The 15,638-nt window shown below is 33.2% G+C and overlaps 1 protein-coding gene across 2 annotated transcripts in view; it reads left to right on the plus strand.

Moving 5' to 3' along the window:
• Nucleotides 1-537: 537 nt before the first annotated feature.
• The window catches only part of ppfia2 (PTPRF interacting protein alpha 2), a 194,925-nt gene continuing 179,824 nt past the window's right edge, over nt 538-15,638 (plus strand). Inside the window, exons 1-3 of one of the 2 annotated variants that reach the window (XM_016572856.1) lie at nt 538-779; nt 9,513-9,585; nt 9,856-10,040. In XM_016572856.1, the coding sequence (XP_016428342.1) occupies nt 9,522-9,585; nt 9,856-10,040 (249 nt within the window). In that variant the 5' untranslated portion in view covers nt 538-779; nt 9,513-9,521. Of the gene's footprint in view, nt 780-9,512; nt 9,586-9,855; nt 10,041-15,638 lie in introns of those variants that run through there. The other variant, XM_016572855.1, reaches the window with a different exon arrangement.

Consider the following 15,638-nt stretch of genomic DNA (forward strand, 5'->3'; position numbering starts at 1 on the left):
GACGGACGGACGGATGGATGGATGGATCTATCTATCTATCTATCTATCTATCTATCTATCTATCTATCAGTCCGTCCGTCCGTCCATAATTCTATCAAGAATTCTATCTGCCTATTTATTTTATTTTATTAATATATTTGTATAATATTGACTGTAAATTTGTCCCCTGCTGTCGAGAATCTAAGGTTTGTGTTTGTGAACCGAAACCATTTCAACATATGCCGGTTTGTCGATTTTTGTCCGAAAATATTTTTTGCGAAGACGCACTGAAACATTCACGTTCGCCGTATTTACATAATGTTTTATGTTTAATAGTCATTTTAATGGAGTCGTGTTAGTGGAGTCGGGTAACCTCATTAAGACGGCGTTTCCTAAATATTTGAATTTTCCTAAATGTTAAATAAAATAAACAAAACGTGTCCATGCGTAAATGTGGAGATCCTACTATTCGTTGGGAAATTGCACAGCTGCAACTTTAAGACAGAAGCGAACTCCCCCTCTTTTCTCGAACAATGGTCTCTACCATCCACCGCTGCTCTCGCAGCTGAATCCTTAACGTGCCATTTTATTACTAATGGGCATATCTGGAAATCAAAATGTCATCGATATACGGGACAGTATCGCGTTTCTGAGGATGCCAGCGGTGGACATCCATGCGGGTTTCGCCGGAGCAGTGCTGATTTTGGCCAGTGAAGCTTCCTTGTAGTGAATCGGATGATTGGAGCAGCTGTGCGCTCACGCTTAAGATTGCAGCTGTCATTGATATTGCACAGTGAATAGTGAGTATAAGACAACCCATACACAATACAGTGCAATAGTCATTGTTTCCGACTTGTAAAATTACGGTACTGTTTGTGCACCATTCTCAAGGTGATTCGGAAATGCCTCTTTAGTGAAAGGAAACTTCCAACAGATGTGAAAGGTATTGTTGTAGTAGCAGAGATCATTGAATGTGTGAGTGAATGAATGCATGAATGAATGCATGCATGTGTATTCTTGGGAACTGATGATAATCTTTCATATCTCATACAGGGAAAAGGTGCATAGATCAATGGAAGACACTGACAGAGAGAAATGAAAGAGAGAGGAGGGAGGGAGAGAGAGAGAGGCAAAGACAGGCATGATGTAATGCGCTTGAGACAATGGTTGAGGATTCTCTCCATTTAGAGTCACAGCAGCAGAATAGGCTGTTTTGAAAGCGATGAGATCACTATAACATGCAGGCTTGCTAGGTGTAGTGGGCATGTCAAGGGAATTGTCCCTGCATATCCCCCTCGCCTGTGGTCCGGCTGTAATGGACCTTATTCACATGTGCCGGAGGACTGTGTGAATGTGAATGTGGTGCTCTAATGTAGTACTAATGATTGGCTGTTCAGTCAAACAAAGCATGTTTGAATGATTACAGCATGAAGCTTTAATTTACATTTGAAGAATTAATTGACACATTTAATAGTGATGTTACTCACACACAATTAATTTCATCGCTAATATGTAATATTTTACTGTTTTACTGTCATTAGGCAATATTGTGCTAAAATTGACAAGACAGTCATACAATCACATCATGTTTAATGTTTATTAAAGCAATTTTGTGACTCTGTACATTTTTTAAAGTTTAAAACATTTTCTAGTAAACGTCATAAGTTATATATTTATATCCAAACATATAGCACTCACATAGCATCAGCTTTCAAACCTCAAATCGAGTAATTTTTGCTACTTTGTGGACACTAAACATTTAACGTGGCAGCCATGATTGCGTATTATTGATGGAGAATTGTGGTGGCCACACTGGTGTTCTTGCCTCTAATGGTCCTTACTGTGTAGACAGAGAGGCCGAGAATAGGATGTCCCACTGACCCTGGTGGTTGTGCTAGTGTGTAAAGGCTACCACAGCCATTTCCACTGTATTTGATCAAATGTACAGCTGGTTTGTATGACCTTGGTAGGGGGTGTGTGGTGGAAAGGATCTTTTTCACACCACTGAATGTGCGCGGGTTGGTTCTATGGCAGTGAAAAATTACAGTTGGGTTCAGCATGAGACCACTGTTGAAAACCTGGGATATAAAATCATATTTAAATCTCAACATTAAAAAAATTATAATATAAAAATAAAATATTAAAATAGAATTATTATTATTATTGTAAATATATAATATAATGTCCTAAGAAATTTTAAGAGCACACAGTGGAGTCCAGTCTGAGCCCACTGTTGTAGAGCTGATATTTAAAATCTAATTGAATTATAAATAAATAAATAATACAATAAGAATAATATAAAAATAATTAAATATCTAAATTATCTAGTCATTATAAAAATGTATATAATCATAATGGAATTTTTAAGAACACTCAGTGGGGTCTGGTTTGAGACCACTTAAAGATCTGGGTTTTAAAAATGTAATTTAAATCCACAAATAAACAAAAACATTTAAATAATAAAATAAAAAAAATGAAACAAAACTGTATTTATTTATTGTATAACCATAAACTAAATAAATTAAAACTCAGTGGAGTCTAGTCTGAGACCACTATGGAAATTTGGGATTAAAAATACAAAACGAATCTCCAAATAAACAAAAATGTTTAAATATAAAACGAAGAGAGAGAGAGAGAGAATATATATTACATGTTATGTATTTAGTACAAATGTAAATAATTAAAATAAATAATAAAAAGTTTAAGATTATATATCATGTTTAAGATAATGCAAGTCACTAATCAAATGAAAGTAAATGTGAGACTTTGACCATGTGAATACAGCTTGAAATGTTCAAAAATGAAGTTGCATTAATAATAATAATAAAACAAATCTAAATAGAAGCTTTTTTACTAGTGGTCTCAGACTTTTGGAGCCCACTATATATTAAATGCAGCATCATAATTTTCGTGGTTGGTGCAGTTCCATTATTCTTGACCTGTCTTGTATCGCTACAAAATCCACAGGTTTCATTGAACTCCCTCACCTCAGCCCTCCCTTTCCTCTCAATCTGTACCTCTCTCTCTTTCTCCCTCCCCACACAGCCATGCATTCATTCAGGACAGTGTGTGTGGAATATGATCGCTCTTGTTGTCATCAGTGGGGCTTTTACTCTGGGCATTGTCTTGTGCTCCTCTCAATACTCCGATTGAAATGTGGGTTTAAAATACAGCGTACAGTACTCTCAGACCAATTGTGCCATTGAGCAGTCTTGGGTTTGTGCCCATTTGCTTTAAATTTCACTGCAGGATGTTGTGCCAAATATCCAGTCAATAATCCATTCCTTTGTTCATTTATTCAGTCCAGCCCACACGCTTGGACCATCACTGTTTACAAACCCCCTACTTTCAACTTGGTACAGTTCATTATTGGATTATTTGGCTCTGTTTGCTCATTAACCAATCATAAAGGGATTGATCAACAAAATATATGATACATAATGGATTTGAAGACCTTTATTTGACCCGTTTTGCTACCAAAATGTGGCGTAATTGCACTAGAACAAGGCCGTAGATCCCTTGAGCAATATAAAAACAGAACTATTACTGAGTAATGACCCTGTTGGATCAGTCCAAAGTAAACCATCATAAAGCAATTATTGCCCAAATGGGACGCAGGATTCCATTGCTCTTTATGCTCATTGAATATCGCTATGTATATAGTAGGCTGAAGTCTTTCCAGCCTCACTGCTGATGTCTGATGTTAGTGGCTGTTTGGTGTTATGAAATATAGATGGGGGGAGTCTTCACTTAAGATGCTGTAATGGTTTTTCTCTTCCCCTCTTCCAATCCTGCTGCGTCATTCTTTCTTTCTTCCTTTCTCCCTTTTCTTTCTTCATGGAGCTTCGTATAGATCACAAAGATGCAGTTGCTTTCGTTTGTTTGGTGGTTCAGTTGAGTTTCATTCATCATTTTACATTTGGAGCATGTAGGAACATGTGCTTATAAACTTCAGCAACTGACATTTTCTGCTGTGTTGACAAAAATTGAGACCGTTTGATGCTACAGAGAATTCACAAAATTAGCAAAATGTTACAATTTCTGCTCTGCAATTTGCAATTTATTGCCAAAATATTTTAAAAGAAATCTCTGAGACTAGTAGGGTGAGAATTAGGAGAATTTTGTTAGTACATTTGTTTCATTTGTTTTTTAAATTATTATTATTATTATTATTATTATTATTATTTTATTTTTTAAAGTGATTTTTCTAATTGTTGTTAAGTAAGGGGTCGTATTTCAGAAAGTTTTGTAAACAGTGTGTGAATTGGAAAAAAATAACGTTTCAAAAACTTTTTTTTTTGGACACCCTTCTAAGCTACCATTGGTTGTACAGACACTTTTATTGTTGAAATATTGAAACTGGATTTTTAGTTTTATATTGCTGTAAAGTCAAATGATATAGAACAATAGGCACATGCTGTATAGATCAGTGAAATTAATTAACTCAATTACTTTATTATTATATTATATTATATTATAAATAATGTCTGTGTCATATGTGATTCATATGTGAGTCTCTTTAGTAGATGTATCTTCTTCAGTAAGCCCTAAAAGTTGTCTCATGTTGTTATTGTGGAGCTGTTGTGCTCACTGATGGTGTGTAATAGTGACGTCAGAGGTGGTGTGTAAACTGCTTTGCGCTGCAGCAGGTGTCTGTCCCTGACGTCACTCTCTGAGTGTGACTGAATGTGTCATATGAGGGCTCATTTACAAATCATTTCAAGTAATTTTAGCTTCATTATAACTTGTAGGCCTGTATGACTGAAAGTAGGTGAGTTGTTAACTATGTTATATCCAGATGTTTCTCAAAATATCAGGAAAAAGCAACCCTTCTTGGTTTTGGGTTTGATCCCCCACCCCTCCCTTGTTTATAGTGATTCGACAACTATCTTTACACTCATTTTTAATTGAAAATTGTTTTCCTGACGAGAAAGCTCTAAGGGCCAAGGGTAAGAAGTGGTGGTGATTTGTTTTGTATTGATCAACTATCAATATCCCAATAACTACCTCCATGTTCGACTGCAACAGAGATGAGAAGATGCTTCCAGATGCATGAGGGCTCATTTACAAATAATTTCAAGTCATTTCAGCTTCATTATAACTTGTAGGCCTGTATGACTGAAAGTAGGTGAGTTGTTAACTCCGTAATTAGTCCATCTTTTTCCATCAGTTTAACCACTTATGGATTTTCTGAACAGTTGGTAGGCGGGCATTATGTAGTTGACAGGATAATCAGCCAATCACAGTATATCCAGTGTTGTTATTGTTAACAAATTATTCAAAAATATTTTTTTAATTGAATATTACAAATATAATCAAATGTAAATATTAGATGGAAAAACTTAAGTGTAAACTTAAAAAAAATTAGAAATGTTGCCTTGGCAAATAACTGAAATAAAATAATTTTAAGTAAATTGAAGTAATAATAAAAAAAATACTTATTATATTCTAACACTAATATTATACACTACTAGTCAAAAGTTTTAAATGTAAAGTAAGATTTTTAATGTTTTTTAGTTTTTTTTTAAGAGTCCTCTTCTGCCCACCAAGCCTGCATTTATTTGATCCAAAATACAGCAAAAGCATTAATATTGTGAAATATCTTTACTATTTAAAATAACTGCTTTCTATTTGAATATATATTAAAATTTGATTTATTCCTTTGATCTAAGCTAAATTTTCAGCATCATTACTCCAGTCTTCGGTGTCACATGATCCTTCAGAAATCATTCTAATATGCTGATTTGCTGCTCAAGAAACTATTATTATTATTATTATTATTATTTAAAACAGCTGAATACATTTTTTTCAGAATTCTTTGATGAATAGAAAGATCCAAAGATCACCTGTAATAAAAAGCTTTTGTAACATTATACACTATACCACTTAAAAGCTTGTAGTCAGTATAATTTTTTATAATTTTTTTTGGGGGGGAAAGAAATTATAGAAATGAATAGCCTACTTTTATTTAGCAAGGATTGTTTTAATTGATCAAAAGTGACGATAAAGACATTTATAATGTTACAAAAGATTTCTATTTCAGATAAATGCTGTTTTTCTGAACTTTCTATTCATCAAAGAAATAGCTGTTTTCAGCTGTTTTCAACATAATAATAATAATAAATGTTTTTTGAGCATCATATCAAAATATTAGAATGATTTCTGAAGGATCTGACTGGAGTAATGATGCTCAAAATTCAGCTTTGAAATCACGAATAAATTACATTTTACAATATATTAAAATAGAAAACAGTTATTTAAATAGTAAAAATATGTCTAAATTTTACATTTACACATTTACATTTAGTCATTTTGCAGACGCTTTTATCCAAAGCGACTTACAATTGGGGAATACATAAAGCGATTCTTTTTCTTAAAGAGGCAAACAGACGCAGGAAGTGCTTGCAATACCAAGTTTCAAGCATTGTTCAAATAAGTACAAGCTAGAAAGGGAAGGAATAAATAAAGAGAAAGAAATGTTTGTTTTTTTTTTAAGATGAAGTCAAGTAGCGTTTAAAGAGATGAGTTTTCAGCTGTCGCTTGAAAATTGTCAGGGATTCAGCATTCCGGATAGGGGTGGGAAGATCATTAATTGTACTGTTTTTGCTGTACGTTGGATCAAATAAATGCAGGCTTGGTGAGCAGAAGAGAAATGTTTTTCTTTAAAAAACCATTAAAAATATTACTGTTCAAAAACTTTTGACTAGTATTATTATATTATATTATATTATATTATATTATATTATATATTTAGTTTGCTTTATTTGATTATTTTTATGAATTTTTTTGTCTTCCTTGCTTCCTTTAGAATCAGTAAATGTCTTGTGTTCTTTGCTCAAAAGGGTGATTGTTCCACTGAATAATTAATTAATTAAATATAATTACATTTTAATTAAGCAGCTTGTTAGAACAGTGGTATTTGTTTCAGTCTTGAGCTATTCTCATTGCATGTTTACATTTCATAAAAGAACATATTTTGTTTTTGAAGTAGCAGCCAACTTAGGTGAGGTCTTATTGCTATAATCATCTGTTATCTAAGTGACATTTGTCAAGTGTTTTGATAGCCAGCGGAAGTTTGAGAAACTCAGACGTGGTCTATCTCGTGATAGACCTTTACACATTAATTTGTCTTCTGAATTGTGTCTTTATTTATAACAGGAGGGAAAAAATCTGACTTTTCCAGGCTGCTTCAGGGCTCTCCATTGTATGCTTGGTTGGAGACAAGAGAGCTGGCCGCAGCCCAGAGCGTTTGTGGGTCTAAAGTTAGCAGTTAGTGGCTAGCTGGGAGATGGTGGGACTCTGGCTAACAGCCTGTTCACATAGTGTCTGCAGGCCCATTGCCAGTGACAGCCAGATTAGGTTGGACTTGTAAGCCTGCTATCTGTAAACATGAAACAAGTCCGAGTGTAGGCCATATGTCTTTCTATGTGTACACTATAGGGAGGTAAAATTGTGTTTGAATTTAAATGAATGATTGTTTAGGAACCGTTATTAGTTTTGCAGTTTTCCATTTGGTGAAGCAAATTTCAAATTGATCAGCTATCAGTATCTCAATAACTGCCTCAAGAACAGTCGCTACGTTAGACTGCAAATGAGACAGAAATGAGAGATGCTTCTAGATGCATTTAGAGGGCTCATTTACAGATTATTTCAAGTAATTTCAGGTTCATTTAAATTTGTATGTGACTGAAAGAGGTGATTTCTGAGTGGGTTATTTGTAAACTCTATAATTAGTCCATCCATTTCCATCAGTTTTACCACTCATGGATTTTCTGAGCAGTTGTGAACATAATATAACTGACAGGATAATTAGCCAATCACATGACTATTTTTCACACTTTTATTATTGTTGTTTTATATGTTATGTTATTTTATGTTATGGTTACCTAAAATGAAAGCTATTAATAATAATTTGTAAATTGAAATAAAGCTGAAATAATAAATATTAAACTTAAAATTTGAAGATTAGAAATGTTGCCTTGTTAGCTAATTGAAATAAGTTGAAGTACTAACATTACTAAAGCTTAAAATATTTTAATCAAAATGAAAATGAAAACTGAAAATATAACAAAATAAAAGCTAACTCAAAATATTAAATACTGTAATAATATAAAAAATACTAAAATAATACTTTTTAAAATAAAAAATCTTGATAATATTTTTTTACAGTTATGTTTTTAAAAAAAATCAGTTTTTCAGTGAATGAACTGGTTTTAGCTGGGGTTTTTTATGCTAAATCATCTGTTTTTAGCTGTTTTTGTTAAATCAGCTGTTTTAGATAGTTTTAGCTGTTTGTTTTTTTTGACGAACCAGCTGGTTTTTAGTTGTTTTTTGTTAAATCAGCTGGTTTTAGATGGTTTTTAGCTTTTAAAACGACCAAATTAAAGCTTAACTATTTCAAACAAAAAAAAAACCTTCAAACCTCAAGCTTTTAAAACTACTTCAAACTTTCTGGCTCGGCTTTTTCAAGCCAACTTAAAATTTGTCTACAAACTTTATCCAGTTTTTTTTTTCTTACTTGTTGAGAAAATTGCTCTCCTTTTTTCAGAAGCTGCAAATGCCACGCACATCTTTTAACACCCCTAATCTTGAGTATGTGCTTACATTGTTGCCATCCTCTGTAAGGGTGTAATATATAAGCCACCTGAGACAAATGGCACAGGTGGTGGTTGTGGTCTGTACCGGGTCATGGTGCTGCAGGAGACGGTACAACACAGCTGTAGAGCACCGTGTTACATAAGCAACAGAGGAAATTATGCGTTCTGGTCCAGTAAACGGCACAAGCATGAAATCTAGAGTGCAGGAAGCTCACCCGCCCATGACATCATTGCTTTCCTATACACGTATACTCTACAACACTATTTGGACAGATTAATTTTCTGTATAGTTAATAATAACAGGACCCACTTGTACACTTACACATACAAGATTTACTTGCCAAGACTTTGTCTTTCTCTGTTCATCTGTTTTTTCTGTTCTCACTCTGTTGATAAACACATCTATTATTATTATTATATTATATTATTAATAATAATATTATTATTGTTTGTATTAGTATTATTATTTTATTGTTATATATACTTTATTATAATTATTATATAATATAATTAATTATGTACTACAATACTATTACTGCCACTACTATTAATATGTAATGATGTTATTTGAAAATGTTAAATATTATATTATATTATATTATATTTACATAGCAATAAAATAATAGTCAAAATCTAGTCGTAATAGCCAATCACTGTGTGGTACTGTACAAGTAACAAAAGCTGCACAAATTATGTCTGTAGTCATTTACCTTTGAAGTAATGTAAAATAAATATATAAATAAATAAACTTGAAGATTTTGTGGCTTGTTTATAGTGTAAGAGTATTATTAACACTGGTCTCAAAATGGACAATCTTTTCAGAACCTAGTCAAGACAAGTCAAATGTATTTATATAGCACTTTTCACAATACACAATGATCTAAAGCAGCTTTACAGATATTTCCATAGGTTTCCTAAGCATTCATCCTCTTTCAGCAGGTAAAGATGATGTGCGAAGTGATGCCCACGATCAGCGAGGACACGGCGATGAGCCAGCGTGGCTCCCAGAGCAGCGCCTCCGACCCTGACTCGCATTCACTCTGTTGATAAACACATCTCGTCCTTGCCAGGAGATTCCTCCACCCGCTCCGCCTGTGTTGTATCATCATAGCCCAGGCGTGGAGCTCTGTGGCCCTGCGTGTTTTTAATGCTCGTCTCCCCTACAGCTACCAGCCACCACAATCCTGACAGCTTTGAGTCTAACAGGAGCAGACGCACATCACCACTATATACATACAGTCTACATGCTGTCTTCTCACAGATGCTCGGAGCAGTTCAGTCAGCGCCTCCGACCCTGACTCGCATTTTGAGCAGTTGATGGTCAACATGCTTGACGAGAGAGACCGTCTGTTGGACACCCTGAGAGAGACACAAGAAAGCCTGGCCCTCGCCCAGCAGCACCTGCAGGACGTCATCTATGACCGGGACTCACTGCAGCGTCAGCTCAGCTCCGCACTGCCACAGGTACGACAACTACACCCAAACTCATATAACCATACTTCTGACTTATGGCAAAAAGTCTCGTCCACATAATCAGCTTGTTCCAGCTAAGAACCTCCCTTTTTAACAAGTTTACCTCTTAAATGTCTTAAACTTAGACATCATATTCTGATAAGGATATCGGAGTACCAGCGGTGTAATGGAAATAAGTGATAAATGTTAATTTCACACTCATAAGATACATTTAGTTCGTTCCTTTGCTGAGCGTTTCAGTAAATTTTTCCACATCTGAGAGACTGTGAAAATATGGGCATGTCACAGCTGGTCATGTGTGATTGCAGCAGCTATAACTGGTGATACTAAAATCTGCGTCCAAGTGTCTCCTTCCGAACAAAGAGGACTAAAAATCAGCTGCGCTACTATTGCCCAGAGACATGGGAAAAAGCGATGGCTTACGTAATCACGACTAAACCCAGATTAGCTCGACACTCAAAGGAAAAGTGTGTCAGTAATTCTAGTCACAAGTCCTTACCGTTCTCCTTCCAGAAGTCTCTGTGTTCCTGGCGGAGAATAAAAGAAGGTCTTTTTGTGTAGTGGTTCTCATTTTCCCTCAGTGATACTCTTGTTCCTGGTGGAGACACGCTTTTAGCGCTGCTTAATGTATTGAGGTTTGAAAAAGGTTTGTTGTTGATTTGAGTGTCATGAACAATACCCTTTTACAAGTTTAGGGTCAACGTGCTAATTAGATTAATTAATTGCGGTGAAAAATAACGTGTTAAAATTACGCATTTAACGCACTTGCCCTGCCCCAGACCTACTTGGGTCATCTGATGGAGCCTAGAGAACGTAGTTAGAATCAAGGTTATTTTCGTAAATGAAGACGAAAACGATGTTCGTAAACTGAAATAAAATAAAAATATCAAAATAAAAAAATGAAAATGAGAAACTGATAATGAAATATAAAACGAAAAACTAAAACGAAACTAAACTAACAACAGTTATTGAAAAACTAACTGAAATAAAATAAAATTATATATGCTACAGAATGCGAGCAACGAGCGCTCCTAAGCTGCCATTCACTTCATCTGCAGTGCGTATGGCTATAATGCGCAACGCTGCAAATTGAATGTTGAGGCTCCGCAATTATTATTGAATTTCATTATTCCCAGTTATGATATGCGCGTTTGTTCGCAGGAAAGTGAGCAAGACACGACAGTTACAGTATCATGATTATGGTTAAATAAGATAAAAGACATCTATTATAAACAAATTACATTTATTTTCAAATTAAATATCACAACGCACATTTATCATTCAGTTTATTGCTTTTAAATATGATAATATAAGTGCAACTTGTGTAGATTTATGCAGTAAAAAGGCATGGCTGCTTCATTTTGCTGTATATTTGTATACTTTTACCATCTCAATCTCAGCATTCTTTAATTTTGTGTCGCTAGACGTTTGCGTCACTAAGGTTAAATTAAGTCTTTCTTTGGTCTGCGCTTTGGAAGTGATCTGTTAAATCTGCTAAACTTTATTTACTGAAACTAAACTATTTAAAAAACTAAATAGAAATATGTTCACAAAATAAAAACTAAACTAAACCTAACAAAATTATTAATGAAACTAATAAAAACTAAACAAAATTTTATTGAAAATTTGAAAACTATATTAAAATAAAACAAATTTAAAAATGCAAAACTATAATAACCTTAGTTAGAATGTCCCTAAAATTCAAGATATGGGGCAAAAATGCCCCAGCTTGAGTTTTTGTCTCATATTTACATCATATAATTAAGCAATATCACTAGTCTTTCTCTGTTCATCTGTTTTTTCTGTTCTCACTCTGTTGATAAACACATCTCGTCCTTGCCAGGAGATTCCTCCACCCTCCAACCGCCTGTGTTGTATCATCATAGCCCAGGCGTGGAGCTCTGTGGCCCTGCGTGTTTTTAATGCTCGTCTCCCCTACAGCTACCAGCCACCACAATCCTGACAGCTTTGAGTCTAACAGGAGCAGACGCACATCACCACTATATACATACAGTCTACATGCTGTCTTCTCACAGATGCTCGGAGCAGTTCAGTGCTTTTACAGATAGACCCAAAGGGATTGACAGACAAAAGCAGTATGTTTATGTACATAAAGTGTTGTGAATATCATACTGTTCAAAAGTTTATGGTTGGTAAGATTTTTTTACTGAATATGAAAGATGTTTCTTGTTCTTCCTAAGGCTGCATTTATTTGTTCAAAAATACAGTTAAATGGTAGTATTGTGAAATTTTCACAATTTAAAATAATTTTTAAAATTCTGTTATAATATATTTTAAAATGTAATGTGATGGCAAAGCTGAATTTTCAGCAGTCATTACTCCAGTCTTCAGTGTCAAATCTTGAGTTTTTGTCTCATATTTACATCATATAATTAAGCAATATCACTAGTGTAAATGTGATTGTGATCTTATACAGCAGTTCAATAAATAAGAAGTTAATATTGTGTTATTTTAGACACAATGTTGTCTGTTTTGCTCAATTTTGCCAACGGAAGTATGAAGACAAAGCAGAACTGTTTTTCTCCGAGCAACACACAGCGGCATTTCATTTCTTAATCCCCGTTTTGAACGAATTAGGTGAACCAAAAATGAAAATTGTCATCATTTACTCATGATCCAAAAGAGTATATGTAATAAATTGTATGTTGAATCAAACTAAATATTTCTTGCTGAAGCTACTTTTTGTAATGTCTGTATCAGAAATATTACTATCAATATTATCAATGCTTGATATTTTTGTGGAACCTGTGACACACTTTTTTTTAATGATTGAAATTGAAATTAAATAGAGATATTTTTAACCTTTATAAAATTGTTAAACTTCATAAATGTCTTTACTGTCACTTTTGGTCATTTTATTGCATCCTTGCTGAATATATAATATTGATTTCTTAAAAAAATTCTCACTGACCCCAAACTTTTGAATGGTAGTGTATATATATTTTGAATTAACATAAACCTCAATTAATTATTATTATTTACCTAATTTTGAAGATGTGTGTTTGATGACAGTATTTTCATCAGTTTTTGCATCCTTTTTTTATTTAAAGCTTAAAAATGAATGTGGCTGTACCATAGTACAATAAATTCAATAATCTAAATAGTGCAAATTATTATTATTGTTATTGTTTTAATTTATATTTCTATTAATTATTATTTAAATTCATCATTATTAAAACTGGTCTCAAAACGACCAATAATAATAATATTATTGTAATAATATATAATAATAATAATAATAATACTATTATTATTATTATTATTATTATTATTATTATTAACAAACAAACAGACAGACAGACAGACATACAAATAAATACATAAATAAATAAATAAATAAATAGTAGATCACAATGTTGGCAAACATTAATAATAATAATAATAATAATAATAATAATAAAAGTACACCAGTTGAAGAGGGCATTTGGGTGTGTGTGCGCAAATTACTACTATAGAGTCAAACCATTTCATGTTATTCAATGAAATGTTAGGTTATGGAATGTTGCCTTTAATACGAGGTTTCCTGAATATTTGAAATAAATTAGGTGAACCAAAAATGAAAATTGTCATCATTTACTCATGATCCAAAAGAGTATATGTAATAAATTGTATGTTGAATCAAACTAAATATTTCTTGCTGAAGCTACTTTTTGTAATGTCTGTTTGATGCTTTACACGACAATGACTTTAAATGATCTTTTGGGAGTAATTTCTCATCCAAATGTGTTGTGCGATTTATTTGTGATTAATTAGGTTAATTAATCGGCACATAATGTAATTAATTAGATTAAAAATTTTAATCACCAGCCCTAATATATATATCACTATATATCACCTATTTTTTAAAATTGTATTTATTCCTGTGATGGCAAAGCTGAATTTTGCAGTGTCACATGATCCTTCAGAAATCATTCTAGTATTAGCTCAGGAAGTATTTAAAAAAAAAAAAAATTTATCAATGTTGAAAACATTGATTTTTGTGGAAACTGTAATACATTTGCCTTTAGGATTCTTTGAATACTAAGAACAGCATTTATTTGAAATAGAAATCTTGTATGACATTATAAATGTCATTACTGTTAAGTTTGCATCCTTGCTAGATAAAAGTATTAATTTCTTTCAAAAATTCTTACTGACACAACTGTTAAGCCCTAAATGCACCATAAAACCTCATTGAAGTGGTCCATAAAAATTTTCTGAAGTCTTACGGTAATTTTATGTGAGGAACTCGATTTGTTGCATTCGTTTACTATATGAAATCATTTTGTGGAAAATAGCAGTGTGCACATTCTTCAAAACATCTCCTTCTGTGTTTTACAAAAGACAGAAAGTTATGCTGGTTTGGAACAATGTGACGGTAAGTAACTGATGATGGAAGAACATAAAAGATCCATTTACCATTCATAAAATACTAAACATGTGGATTACAGACATTTAGTTTGTGACTGATTTCTTGCTGTTTTACTGTCCAGCGCTGCATAATCATTTTAACGAGAAGAATGGCGGTCTAGACCAACCGGCTCAATAACAATGTATTGATTTTCATTGTCATGACAGTACTCATACACACTGTTTACTGATCACATTTTAAATGAGATGTTACTTCTCTCAATCTAGACCTTGCACGCATGCAAACGACTCCATTAATTAGCGTGGCAGCGCTTTATTATCCTTGCCACATCCACTACATGCTAATGCTTTACGAGGCTCTTTGGCGGAATAATTCCAGCAGGAAAGCCATGTTATTATGAGCTGTTGTAATTGAGAAACCGTGAACAGTGTCTGCTAATGTTTTTTAAACGGCATCGAAAGAGATTTTATTCACAGTGATTGTTTGATGGTGTTTGTAATGGCCACTTTACACAGTTTACACTAATTGCATGATGGATGCAGGCCTTTGCTTATTTGATAAGCTAAATATCAGTTTATTTATAGCTTTTTACAGAGCTTTTTTAAAATCTGGTTTTGGAGGAGTCGTGGCTTTCTTGTACCTCCTTTGAGCTCATTGTGTTCTCATAGAGCTCCTGAAGCATGGCTATGAATGTAAGCGGGGAACAAGATAATTCAGTTGAAAAATCACTTGAGAGGTGGCAATGCGTTGCGATTGGCCAATCACCTTTTCAATTAGATAATGACGCATATCTTATTAGCAAACAGTTTGCAAATTGACCTGAATGCATCAGATTGGACAAATTGGACTGACTAATTACAAAGTAAACTATTTTGGAAATCAGGCTAGTTTGCAAACTGTTTGTTTGGAAATGTACTTGCTTCCGAATTAAAATGAACAAAATGACTTGAAATGGGTGTGTCAGAAAGTAAATAAAAGAAAGTTCTTATTAGTGCAGTCAATTTGCTGTCGATTAATCGCATCCAAAATATAAGTTTTGTTTACATAATATATGTGTGTGTACTGTGTATATTTATTATGTATATATAAATACATACACATATGTATATATTTAAGGAAAATGTTATATTTATATACGAAATATATTTATATGTAATATAAATTATATAAATATAAATATATACATATAAATACATGTAAATATTTTCAAAATATAT

This window comes from Sinocyclocheilus rhinocerous, unplaced genomic scaffold (assembly GCF_001515625.1).
Source record: "Sinocyclocheilus rhinocerous isolate Xijiao unplaced genomic scaffold, SAMN03320098_v1.1 scaffold412, whole genome shotgun sequence".
In the NCBI taxonomy this organism is placed as follows: Eukaryota; Metazoa; Chordata; class Actinopteri; order Cypriniformes; family Cyprinidae; genus Sinocyclocheilus; species Sinocyclocheilus rhinocerous.